Source organism: Narcine bancroftii, chromosome 10 (assembly GCF_036971445.1).
Source record: "Narcine bancroftii isolate sNarBan1 chromosome 10, sNarBan1.hap1, whole genome shotgun sequence".
In the NCBI taxonomy this organism is placed as follows: domain Eukaryota; kingdom Metazoa; phylum Chordata; class Chondrichthyes; order Torpediniformes; family Narcinidae; genus Narcine; species Narcine bancroftii.
The window spans coordinates 31396769-31410902 of NC_091478.1; the positions used below are offsets into that span (position 1 = coordinate 31396769).

A 14134-nucleotide genomic window follows, 5' to 3' on the forward strand; every position below is an offset into this window, starting at 1 on the left:
TCCAATGGAGGCTTTTTAATTAATGAATTCTTCATGGAAATTGCTAGAAAATATGAAAGATTATTTTTAAAGTACACATTTAAGGAGTTGGTCATTGAGCCCTTAAAGTCTGCTCCTCCATTCATTCTGATCTTCACCATTATCTTTGTTTTTGGTTAACAAAACTTTCTCTCAAATTTAAATTCAATGACCCAGATTCCATTGGTGCTGACAGAACAGTTTTCTGAACTACTACTAACTCTGTGCATTTGGAAGCATTTCCTAATTTTGCTTCTGAAAGGTTTGGCTTGAATATTTACACCTCCTTATCATGACTCAAAAGTAGAAGGAAAAGAAAATGAACATAAACCGTTATCTCTGCACACCAAGGGAGCAAAAAGACCCAAATTAAATCATCAACTTACCATGTAAAAGATATTTTTATCCTTTTATAAATAGAGCATCAAGCAGATTCTTGATCCAAGTTACCTACCTTAATTCATTCTAGTGAAGTATGATTTTTAAAGATTAAATTAATGCTAAGTTTATATACAACTTTAATTAATATACACAAATTGAAGACATGGCAAAGTAGCACAATTAAATTATTTTTGCAAGCTCAGTAAAGTAGCAGCATGTAAAGGGAGCTACAGTAATTAGGTGGCTTGTCCTGAATCGTCTACAAGGCGCACAGTGTCCAAGTGAGTATTGTGACTCAAGTGAATCTTGAAAACCTCCTTACTTTATGAAGAAATACTAGGAACATTTATACTACTGGTAGTTCCTCTCTGGGTTTAAAATGTCCTATTTCAGGTTTCCTTTTGTCATTCACACTGTCCTGATGGATAAGAGCATGCAACAAACTCTCCAGTAGAGACACAGGAGATGTGGGATATTTATAATAAATCGGTCTCTCCTCTGTGGGTAGCATTTGATTTTTCACTCAACACCTCCCTCCGGAACACCATGAATGGAATCTTTTAAAAAAACCTTAAACAACAAGTTCAAGTATATTTCTGTAGGAGAAAATATTGGGGACAAAAGAGACCTCAGAATTGTTCTCAATCTGACTTCTATTGAATAATAATTTTGAGCCACAATTAAAAACCAAAATTGAACACCAATTAATTCTGTCCGATCCTGTGAAAGAATTTTCAAAGCAAGTAAAAGGAACCAACTAATTTCAAAAAATCTGATGCTCTTTTTAGCATTTAGTGTAATACCAAAGTGCAAGAAAATTAAAATTGTGCTAATTAACCAAAAGTTAATAAAAAGCAACTGGAAAATGTTAATCACTCCAGTATAGCACTGAAATGTTATTTAATTGGAAAAGCGAAAACTTGAGTACAAAATGTCACTTTACCTCTTCGTCGCCCAAAAGTCCTTGCTGCATGTAAACAAAAAAAAAAAAATTGGGTCGTCCTGTCACCAATTAAACACTATCATCTTTTCATGAAATGCTTACAAAATTCAAAATGATACGAGGCAATTCATTGACAAAAATATCTGTGGTTTAGCTCAAATACTTGTTAAGAAGCATTGCTGAAATACAGAAATATAGACATATAATTTCTCCATATATTTTAACGTCTCTCACCAAACAAGTTTTGGAGCTTTTCACCACCATCCCCCCTTTTCCAGATCCACAAATAAACTGTCTCCCAAGTTTTCCTCCATTAAGGATTCTTTAAAAATTTTCCTTCTTCCAAATAATTAACGAAAAAGATAAATTGAATTATCCCAGATCTTCTGCACCATCCACTTTTCTAACTTTTAACCTTACAACAGAATTAAACTAGATTTATTTACTTATAGGGGAAAAAAAACGTGAAAAAATGTGCATAAACATTGATCAAATCTGGTTAGAAACCATTTATGAAGGTATTGTTAAAAAAGCGCATTTAAAAATAGTTTAACATCGTTCGTATCTTCCTGAGATGGTATCAATCCTATTGCTTGTGCAAGCTTGTACAGATCTGACTCTCCAGCAATCTACAATTATTGTTCCTATAACATTATTAGAAGCATGTATGCAGCTGCTCAATCCACCCCTTCCAATATTGATGCCAGGAGGAACCTGGACTTTATTATCTTTAAGGCCCTGCAAGTCCACTGCCTTAAATTAGAATATGTTTATGTTAACAAAGTAGTTGGTATAGACATGAACCACAGCACCATTCCACCTCAGAATTTTTTATGTACACCAGGTCAAAACTTTAAGGTAAATGTTTCAGAGATGAGAAAACCACATTCTTTTATATGGAAAGGAATTATCATCAAATAATCCATGAAACAATTTACTCAATGTGAACCTGCAACACTTGATTTCACTCATTTATATATGAGCCATCACCCAAATTAGTTCAAACCAAACACAAACCTTGAGTGATAAAAATTCAACACGTACTTTTGGACAAAGTCTTTGAGCACAAAGTACATTCAAAGATAATCTTACCATATTATAAAATATTTAAATGTACAGTAAATTAGCAGTTACCTGTGGATAAGGTTAATATGTAGTGCCTCAACACAATTCCTCTCTGTAAGATTCTGCTCTGCAGAAAATACAACTTAATTCAATCTCAAGCACGACTTCTTGGGCTATAAACTTTGTACTGCTTTAACTCAATGTAGAAGCAGAATTGTGGCTCACACATAAATTGTTTAATCAGTTGACTGCAACAAAAATGCAGGAACATCAGAGATTAATTCTGGCAATTCAAAAACATACAATTTACAAAAGGATTCATTACTTAAAGTAAAAACTTCATTTCACTGAAGTTTACATAGGGGTGATAGAATCATCACCCAAATTATTATATTTCGATTAAACCATTCCTCTGGATCTCCTCATTTTCACTTCCCTTGTCACATCATCAACTCAGTTCTTCTTGCACTCACACCCACTTTGTCACATAATCCCACATTCCAGCCATCACAGACACTAGAAAGCAGAAATTACTCATCTCTGAGGATTTGGCTACATGGATCATTTTGGTCATATTCATTTGTTCACCATGAATATTGCCAAAACAACTTTTGCTTCTATTCATAACATTCAAAATGAACCTCGGCTTTTTTCACATTCAAATTTTATGTTTGAGCAAACCTGCATGTAAAGTGATGTTTCTGGTGGGTCAGCCATGGGGAACAAAAGGAACAAGTTGAGTCAACACAGCATCATTAACTCGCAAAATATCCCAAAGTAGATAAAATATAGAGCCCAACATTTCATGGGTAGATTGCAGAGGAATTAAATGCATGACAGTAGAAAATGGTTTTTAATATTGCTTGTCAATGTGCTAAAAGCTCAAACTTTCTCTTGACATGCAGACAGAGGTATATTCAGTTCACGAGAAAAACCAAACAAGGCAATTAAAAGGCTCGGTTCTATTTTGATCTTAAAAATCGTTGATAAAGACTGAAAAATGTTTTCCTAATATCTTCCTAAATTGGGACACTCCAAAAATATATAATCAATTACACTTCAAAAATTTTGCATTTCTCTCATAAAGGATCAACATCTGCATATAAATGAGATAATTTGAGTTTGGATATTTCTATATATATTCTATGTAGCACCTTCAATTGTAATAAATGCCTTGCACGAAATGAGGAATCATTAATCAAACTAAGAGCAGAGTACCAGCCTTCACCTGAAAACGTTCTACTGAGATCATTCTCCCCAATCGCTCTTAATTCCAGCCATTGAGGCTGATCTTAAATCCAATAAATCGTTATAAATGCATGATATTAATCCACAGTGAACAAACTGTAAATTAAAAAATGTTTCAAGAATATTTGAATTTGCAATTTGAGGAAAATCATGCAATTTTGACTGAACAAAATGCTTTAAAAAATGACGATTAGAAAGATTAAATTTAACAGGCAATTTCTTTGCCTCTCTTCAATCCATATCTAATTTTTTTTCTACAAGGTAACCTTGATTAGAGGAGGGGGTAGAATAGATTTAGTTTTACTTTAATCAATAAATATGGATGGATTTGAATTACATTTATATTAATTTGTGACTTTGTATGTAGGATTTATATGCTAAACTCAATAAAATATTTTAAAAAGAAAGTAAATAGTTTTTTTTAAATATACTGAGGGCATGAAAAAGCAGTTGAAGCCTCTGCCACCAAAGGTGGTGCAAAACAAGAAAGGATGCACAAGAGGGTACAAGGATGTTGATGGTTATACATAAAAATACAGAACAAATTCAAAGAGATTTGTGCTTTGAAGTTTTTTTAAAAATTGCATCCATGGAGAAGATGTGCAACTAAGGCAGGAGGATCTCAACAAAGGAAATGGAGCACAAAAGATGCAGAATGATTTGTAGGTTGGAAGGACTTCAGAAGCTAAATCTAGATACAAAGACAGTGGCTAAGGTTTCAATAGGAATAGGACATGGCAGATACAGTACTGGAAAAATAGCATCCAACTATTACTGCGAAGTGACGTTGCAGCTCCATAAAACTCTGGTTAAACTATACTTTAGAGCAGTCATTCTCCACCTTTTCTTGGGTTGTGACCTCCTTAGGACTCTGCTCCATTTATGGGCCCCTTTCCCAGTGAAGCAGACAAATTGAGTTGCTTTCTTACTTTAAAAACAAGAATATTTGCTGATTTCAATCCATGGACACCCTTAACTATGCTATGGCCCCCAGGGAGCTGTATGACCCTCCTTCCCCCCCCCCCCCACCAAACCCCAAATTGAGAATGGCTGTATCGCTTTCAGTTCTGGTCACCTCATTTTAGGAAGTGCGTGGAAGCTTCAGAGAGGGTGCAGAAAATGTTTGAGGATGCAGCTTGGACTGAAGAATTTGTCCTAAGAAGCAAAATTGACAGAGCTAGGATGGAGACTGAAAGGATACTTAAGAAATATACAAGATTATGAGAAGCAATATATCGGGTGGACATCCAGTGCCTTTTTCCCCATGGTGACAATAGCATTCACCATAGATTTAAGGAGAATGAAGGCGTTTTCGAGGGAGAGAAAAGATGGTTTTTTTTACAGTAAGTGGTGGATTCCTGAAATAGATTGCTGGGGATAGTTGTGCAAGGTGGTACAATTGGAACATTTAAAAGAATCTTAAGCCCCTTTCACACTTGCCAGTGATCCCAGGAATCAAACGCCAATCAGCCTTTAAAGTGGCAAGTGTGAAAGCAAAATCTGCATCAGACGACATCATCTCACACCGGGGATTGCTGGCCTCGACCCCAAGTACAATCCCCCGGCGTCTGCAGACGCCAACGTTGAGATCAGGCAAATGTGAAATGGGCAATTGCATTGCAGGCACTTCCTATTAAAGGTAGAACAGGCCAAGCGCCAGGGATAAACCCTTGCAAGTGTGAAAGTGTTCAGTGTCCCAGTTAGGAGTGGCCAAGTGTGAAAGGCCAAACTCCCGTTCCTATCCCGGGACACTGAAAGGCCGATTTACTGGGATGCAAGTGTGAAAGGGGAAAATGTGAAATAGGCACATGGATGTAAACAAAATGGTTATGGGGTGTGAGGGAGAGAAGGATATCAGCATTTCCCACTGTCATTGCTCCACTTTAGAGTCTGTACCATTCAGTACAAAAAAAGTCCTCTTGCTCACCATGTCCACTTCCACCCATTTACCAACCCTTCATTTCGTGCAAAGAGAGGAACTACTGACATGGTCTTTGCCCTCAGACAGCTCCAAGAAAAGTGCAGAGAACAAAACAAAGGACTCTACATCACCTTTGTTGACCTCACCAAAGCCTTCGACACCGTGAGCAGGAAAGGGCTTTGGCAAATACTAGAGCGCATCGGATGCCCCCCAAAGTTCCTCAACATGATTATCAAACTGCACGAAAACCAACAAAGTCGGGTCAGATACAGCAATGAGCTCTCTGAACCCTTCTCCATTAACAATGGCGTGAAGCAAGGCTGTGTTCTCGCACCAACCCTCTTTTCAATCTTCTTCAGCATGATGCTGAACCAAGCCACGAAAGACCTCAACAATGAAGACGCTGTTTACATCCGGTACCGCACGGATGGCAGTCTCTTCAATCTGAGGCGCCTGCAAGCTCACACCAAGACACAAGAGAAACTTGTCCGTGAACTACTCTTTGCAGACGATGCCGCTTTAGTTGCCCATTCAGAGCCAGCTCTTCAGCGCTTGACGTCCTGTTTTGCGGAAACTGCCAAAATGTTTGGCCTGGAAGTCAGCCTGAAGAAAACGGAGGTCCTCCATCAGCCAGCTCCCCACCATGACTACCAGCCCACCCACATCTCCATCGGGCACACAAAACTCAAAACGGTCAACCAGTTTACCTATCTCGGCTGCACCATTTCATCAGATGCAAGGATCGACAACGAGATAGACAACAGACTCTCCAAGGCAAATAGCGCCTTTGGAAGACTACACAAAAGAGTCTGGAAAAACAACCAACTGAAAAACCTCACAAAGATTAGCGTATACAGAGCCGTTGTCATACCCACACTCCTGTTCGGCTCCGAATCATGGGTCCTCTACCGGCATCACCTACGGCTCCTAGAACGCTTCCATCAGCGTTGTCTCCGCTCCATCCTCAAAATTCATTGGAGTGACTTCATCCCTAACGTCGAAGTACTCGAGATGGCAGAGGCCGACAGCATCGAGTCCACGCTGCTGAAGATCCAGCTGCGCTGGGTGGGTCACGTCTCCAGAATGGAGGACCATAGCCTTCCCAAGATCGTGTTATATGGCAAGCTCTCCACTGGCCACCGTGACAGAGGTGCACCAAAGAAGAGGTACAAGGACTGCCTAAAGAAATCTCTTGGTGCCTGCCACATTGACCACCGCCAGTGGGCTGATATCGCCTCAAACCGTGCATCTTGGCGCCTCACAGTTCAGCGGGCAGCAACCTCCTTTGAAGAAGACCACAGAGCCCACCTCACTGACAAAAGACAAAGGAGGAAAAACCCAACACCCAACCCCAACCAACCAATTTTCCCCTGCAACCGCTGCAACCGTGTCTGCCTGTCCCGCATCGGACTTGTCAGCCACAATCGAGCCTGCAGCTGACGTGGACTTTTACCCCCTCCATAAATCTTCGTCCGCGAAGCCAAGCCAAAGAAGAAGAAGAAAGAAAGAATTTGTAGTCTTCTATTGCTTGATGACTTAAGTACTTGTTTAGGTTCTAAAGTGTTGTGAGAATACCCACCTTACTCTCTGCATAATTACAGGTTTGATATTTAAACAAAAACTCTGCCACCCGTGTTGAAATCTACAATTTGCTCATTTTTTTGAATGCTGCAGGAATTCAGAGAGCATGAAGCTGCAGGGATCGCTGGGCCCTTGGCTGGGAGTTCATGCAAACCGCCTGAACTAGTTTGGATCCATTGAAAAGTTTGCTTCACCATTCATTTCCAATGGGGAGCAGCGGCTACAAGCAACGAAAATCAATCAACTTCAAGTTAAATGGACGAAAACATTTCAATTTTAGCATAGAGTACCTCAGTAAGATCCCCCCTGCCAAAAAAAAGCATCGACCATTCAAATTCAGTTCTTTAATGTCTGACATAGTCAAAAATAATTAGATTACTTTGTTTTTTGATGGTCTTGACAGTTCTGCCAAAATGGGAAGTGGCTTACTCAACCAAATTGTTCTCTCCTTCATGTAGGGTTTATTTAAGATCCTGTGGTTAACCACTGCATTTACGTTTTGGCTGCGTTAGTACTTGTTATGGTTCATCTGGAGCCGCCCCTTGCTAATTGTGCCTGAGGCTCCTCCTACAGACCCCAGAATAAAGGTGACTGTGCCACAGCTCCATCCTCAGTTTAGGACATGCCTCCATTCTGCGGTTAATAAAAGACGACCAGTTTCTATATAATCTTTTAAAGTAATTGATGGTGCATCAGCTTCCAACAAAAAGGCAATGCTTTTCTAAAGCTCCCTTCAACAATCAAGACCCCTGTGCTGAAGACTGGGCCAGCTTCACCAAACAGGCTCCAATCAAGTAACAGTTAGAAATGATGCACTCTACTAAGTTTGAAATCTCCTCCAAAGTTACCAGAAAACCATTAATTTTTTGCCACGAATTTAGCTAAAGGGTTGGCTTGACTCTTAATGTTTTTTTGGCAGCCAACTTCCAGTTCTGATACAAACTGAAAAACATTTTTACTGTCCCTTCTCTGTTCCATCATAGGATGCCTGGAGTCATCTACAGGTCACCAGACAAGGAGTGTGGAGAAGCTTGACATTAGCAGTACCCGGATGGAAGCTCAGTTCACGTGACAGACTCAATCAGTAAAGGAAGTCACAGAGATGGTAGACTTTGGAAATGATTATGTGAAAACTTGAGGCAAGCCAATTGCTGAATGAGTACTGATGACACCTGACCAATGGGGCTGAAGCTACATACCTCATTGATCAAGAGAAATAGAGGAAGAGCTCGAAACTTGATTATAATGAACATAGCAGAGAAAGTCAATTGAATCAAAACAAAAAAAGAAACTCAACTTGAAGAAGAAGGAAACCCAAAATTGTCCCAACTATGTCTGTCTTTTCATTGTTTCTCCAAGACAGAGTTGTACGGTACTTGCATGGGTCCAAGGTTTTCCTGTCTTTTTGTTGGTTGTGTAACTCCAGTTACATGTTGGGCTCATGTGCAAGTTCTACCAATGGTCTCCATCAAAAATATCCTTGCTTTTAGGCTGATAAAGTATAGGAAGTCCAATGAAATCCACAAGAAGAAACAGCAGGCCACTAAACAAGTTGCAGATCATTTCATTTAATGCGATTAATTTTCAAGTCCATACCAACATTTCTTTTAATTCTGTCTTTAAAATATCATATTATAAAGTGTTGTAGAATTTGTCAAAGTCACAGGATTGATAGAATGAAAGCTGTGGTCATGCCACAAGGTAGAGGGTCTACGATTGGATGACCCATTAGAGAAAGGAGGTTGAGCTTATTCTACATGCTCTCAACAACTTCAGCGGAAAGTTATCAATGAGAAACCAGAGGGCAGCATAGTTAGCATAGCAGATGGTGCAACCCGGGTTTGAATCTGGCGCGGTCTGTAAGGAGTTTGTACGTTCTCCTTGTGTCTGCGTGGGTTTCCTCCAGGCACTCCAGATTCCTCCCACCTCCAAAAACTGAACTGAGATTGTAGGTTAATTGTGTGTAATTGGGCAGCATAAGGTTCGTGGGCTGAATGGGCTTGCTACCATCCTGTGTGTCTAAATTAAAGAACATTGCAAAGGAAGGATAACATATAAAAGAGGGACATCACAGGGAGGAGGTTCCACAGTACCCACCTTGCATGTTAACATTTTTGTTGATTGCATTATGCACAAGTTTCATGAAGGACATTACATTTATAATTAAGACTCTGATAGTCATGTCAGAATCGGAATTTATTGTCATGAACAAGCCGTGAAATACTGTGTTCTGTGCCAGCATCGTGATACCAATATTTATAACCATCTTACAACATTACTATAGAAAAATTAAAATAACAGTGAATTGAGGATAGAGCAAGATCTTTACTTAGGTATGTGTTAGTTCATGTGCAGAACCCAAAGCTGCAAGTTTTAAAAAAGGTTCTCAGCTCTGCAGAACCAAGAGCTGGAAATTAAGAAAAAAACAGGTTAAAAAATAGGTTAGAATCTTCCATTACAGGCCATGATTAGCCTCTTAGAAGTTAGTGTTACTGGGCAGTAGTCGTTGAGGCAGCGCACACTACTCTTCTTCAATATCGGGATGATTGATGCCCTTTTTAAGCAGGTGAAAATCTCTGACTGCAGCAATGAGAGGATGAAAATGTGTGTGAACACTCCAGCTAGTAGCAGATTCTCAGTATCCTGCCAGGTATGCCGTCAGGGCCTGCTGCCTTGCGAAAGTTCACCCTCTTGAATGATGTTTTGATGTTGCCCTCAGAGACAGATATCACAGGATTCTCAGCCTTTTTAGGAATTCTAGTAGTCACTGTTTGGTTCTTCTTCTCAAAGTGGACATAGAAGGTGTTCAGCTCATCGGGTAATGAAGCATCACAGCCATCGATAGCATTCACCCTCACTTTGTAGGCTGTAATGGCCTGCACCCCATGCCATAGCTGGCGTGTATCTGACTGTTTCTTGCTTCCTCCTGAATTGCCACTTTGCTTCAGAGATGGCCTTCCGCAGCTCGTACCTGGACTTTGTAAAGATCACGATCCCCAGCCTTAAATGCCCTTGTTCTCGCCCTCAACAGATTGCGAATTTTCTGATTCTTCTAGGGCTTCTGGTTGGGGAACACCCGGTATTTGTGCCTGAGCACACTCATCAACGCAGGTCCTGTTGAAGTCAGTGATACCTGTTGCATATTCATGCAAGTCTATGGATGAATTCTTGAATATGTTCCAGTCCACCAATTCAAATCAGTCCTGCAGATGCTCATCTGCCTCCCTCAACCACACCTTCACCGTCTTCATCACTGGTGCTGTGGTTTTCAGTCTCTGCTTGTATGACCGGAGTACAGACTTACCAAAGTCCAGTCGTGGTGTGACTTGGTATACATTCTTCATGGTGGTGAAGCAGTGGTCGAGTGTGTTGGTTTCCCTAGCCTCACATGTGATGTGTTGGTGGTAGTTTGTCAGAGACATCTTCAGGTTGGCCTGATGAAGTCCCCCACAATGATCAGGAAGGCATTAGGATGTGCTGTCTCATACCTGTTAAATCACAGTGCTCAGTCTCTCCAGTGCCTGCCTGACGTTAGTCTAGGGTGGAATATACACTGACCAGGATGATAGCAGTGAACTCCCTTGGCAGGTAGAATGGGCAACACTTGATCGCCAGACTTTCCAGGATGGGGGAGCAGGACTGGGAGATGACAATCTCATCTGTGCACCATAATGAATTGATGATGACACAAACTCCACCCTCCCTGGTTTTTCCAGATGCCATTGTTCAGTCAGCGCGATGGAGGGTGTAGCCCTTGGGGTGCAGCACCATGTCCGGGATGTCTGTGTTTAGCCATGTTTCTGTAAAGCACATCATGTAGCACTCCCTGATGTCTCTTTGATGTTGAAGTCTAGCTTGAAGTTCATCAGGTTCGTTCTCCAAGGACTGTGTGTTGGCCAGGAGGATAGTAGTGAGCAGAAACCTCAGGTCCCTGCATCTCAGCTTGATCTGTAGCACCTCCCACCCCCACCTCTGTGTCCACGTGGTTGAGTCTTCTTTACCTGGCCCGTGGGTCCATTCTAGAAGTTCCCATGGTGTTTAAATGATCCATGTGCTGTTCATTTCAGTCATTCGCAATGTTTAAATGTGCCGAGTGTCTGTGACTCCCACGAAATTTAAATTGCCTGATCACTGGCTGTTTAAAACTCCCGCAGTGTTGTTGTACTTGCCTGAACTGTTTGAAGGTCCCACGGCCCGACAGAGACTGCCGAATCCAAGGTCTACCAGCGATCTTAAGACACCCATGTGGTCGGGTAAGTTTGATTTGGAGTTTTTTTGTTTGATTTTTGGAAGTTCTGAACGGGAATATTTGATTATTCCCATCAGAGCTGCTCGCAAAGCGTCACCGCTGTTGGGCGCAATTTTACGTTTTGTGTGGCAATTATCCCCAGTCTCCAAATCAAAGCATAAACAAGAAACAAGATTTGTCTATAATACATTAAAAAAAAAACAAATACTAATTGGGAAGAAATAGTACTTGGATTTAAAAAAAAAAATGAAAATGTAAAATTCCAGGGACCAAATGAATTCCATGTCAAATTACAATGTGTGCATAATTTATCCCTGGGATATATGCAAAATAAAGAAGTTTCTAGCCTCAAGCATTTCCAACCACAGAAACACACATTTTTGCAACAGGTGCAGTCAGCCCAACTGCATGAGCATTCTGTGGTAAAATGTTCTATGCTGCAAAATCTTCTGTATACATCTTTTCCAAACTCGCTCTAAATAACTTGAAACTAATGATCTCTTCAAGGACCCTCAAACTAAGGAAATCCCCAGTTATAATCAAACAGAATTATCTGAGAACATTAAACTTGTTTTAAAGGAACCCAGTCTCAGAACCCTTGTAATTATACCCATCCTTTGTATCATTCTTTTGATTGTAAATTTTACAACTTTAATGACCCAATTTCATTTGTGAATCCCCTTTTCAGAATCATCTTCCACAGTCACTCCCACACTTGGACAGGATACAGCGGGCCCATTCTATTGGCTCTTCATTACCCAGAGCTCAGAGCATTGTCATCAGACAGTGAAAAATTCCGCCAGCCAACAAAGATAGGAACGGACCCTTTCCACGAACAAATACTGTAACTTTCAAACATGTCTGACATTCAATCCAGCATCAGAGCCAGATTTGGAGTTTCAAATTTGCTAGCTTCACGGCTCAACAGGGCAGATGCTTCAAGACCTTAAGCTTCATCAAACCCATAAACAATAAACAGCAAGACTGGCCCATTGCTTATTCTGGGACATTTGAAATGTATCATTTCTGCTCAATATTACTCCCTGGCTTTGCAGTCATTTCTGCTTTATAGAATTTGTTACATCAGCAATTTTAACGGTTAATACTCATTCTAATAAAGCCCATAAATCTACCTTCAAAAGTGTTCTACATCAGACATTCTCAACCTTTGTCAGCTATGCACCTCCCCCCCACCGCCACCTTAGGACTCTGCTAGGCTTATGGGCCCCCTTCCTGGTGAAGCAGTCAGCTTTTGGTTTCTTCCATACTTCTCTCCTACTGACTACATAAAAATACAAAAAAAAATATTTATGTTACATAAAGGCAAAAAAGAAAATAAGGCTTTTACCCAAATGTGCTGTGGCTCCCAGGCAGGACGCCTGAGAATGCCTGTTGGAGATGTAAAGCAACTGAGAGGCACAAGTCTAAAATACGTCAAAGATACAATTCAGAACTGAAGGTCATCTGCTGAAGCTGCTCAATGAGAATTTCAGTTTACAACACAAATATCATCAGGGATCAACTGAGCCAAATAATCTGTTTGCACTGAACATACTAAATAAACTAGCAAGCCTAAATAAACCAGCAAGTCTGTCAGTTATCTAATTGCAAGTGTACATTACAATATGCCCAAATTGTTGTTTAACTACATTTCTTCAACACATTTCCTAATCTAATCATGCAAATAAACAATTAATTCAGTATTTTATATTTTGCATCCTTTACTTCCCAGGCACACAAGTTTGAGGTAGTTTCTTGGTACTAATGCAAAGGAAGATTTTTATTTCAACTGGAGAAGAAACTTATTTCACTGAAGTTGCACAAAGTTAACTAGCCACAGAATCTTAAACAAATTAATTCTCTCAATTCCAGCATCACTGACACAGATTCAAATTGGTAATTTCTATACTGCTCGGCTCAAAGTCGGACCATCTCAGTGACGTGTGGACGCACAGTGGTGATCATGGTGGAGAAAATATCTTAATTTATTTTTTTTTAAATGAAGAAAGTATCTGGAATATCTTCAATATTTTATGTATCTAATTATATTCTGCTGAAAATTACATTCAATGGGATATCATCTCTGTCACATTGCCTTCAAATAATACTCAATAGCTGGCAAACATTTAAACCTTTATAATAATCTACAATTATTTAAAGGAGGTTATTTGAAAGACCAAGGGAATTGAAGGATTCTATCAGTGGCAGTCTATAATCGGACCTGGCAAACAGTAATTCATTAATGAGAAGTTGCTGAATTATTTATAATACTTTCCTCTTTCATTAATCATGATTCAAGGATCATATACACAAGGACATTCGATTCCCTGCCTCATCTACTGGAGCATTTCTTTGTGCCTGAAAGGAGTCAGAGTTAGATTGAGATCTGTTCAATTCATTGGACATCAGCTGATGCGTTGTTTTAGGGTTCAGGTCAAGATTTTTCAGTTTCCAAAATCACTAGACCTTTCAAGAAACACAAAACAGATGTCAACCAACTCCCAAACAAAGAAAACATACATTTGCTTGTACATCATGGCTACGTTAAATACAATAGAAGATGTCTCCACAACATGTGCAATGTAAAACTATTGTTGTTGGCATCTATAAAATGAATGAACGGCAACATCCCTAGACGGTCATTGTAAAATTGTTGGAATGATACTGTGGATCATCTTGGCAAAATTGGTGATCCTCTTTCTTTGAAAGATGGAACTAAATAAATGTA

The 14134-nt window shown here is 39.9% G+C and overlaps 1 protein-coding gene across 6 annotated transcripts in view; it reads right to left on the minus strand.

Annotated features, from left to right (window-relative positions):
• The window catches only part of cpeb3 (cytoplasmic polyadenylation element binding protein 3), a 102325-nt gene that overhangs the window by 50544 nt on the left and 37647 nt on the right, over positions 1 to 14134 (minus strand). For 5 of the 6 annotated variants that reach the window (XM_069900513.1, XM_069900515.1, XM_069900517.1 and 2 more), the window contains one exon: positions 1343 to 1366. The exons of the other annotated variant lie outside the window; for it this stretch is intronic. In XM_069900513.1, coding sequence (XP_069756614.1) covers positions 1343 to 1366 — 24 coding nt within the window. The remainder of the gene's footprint in view (positions 1 to 1342; positions 1367 to 14134) is intronic. 6 annotated transcript variants of the gene reach the window in all.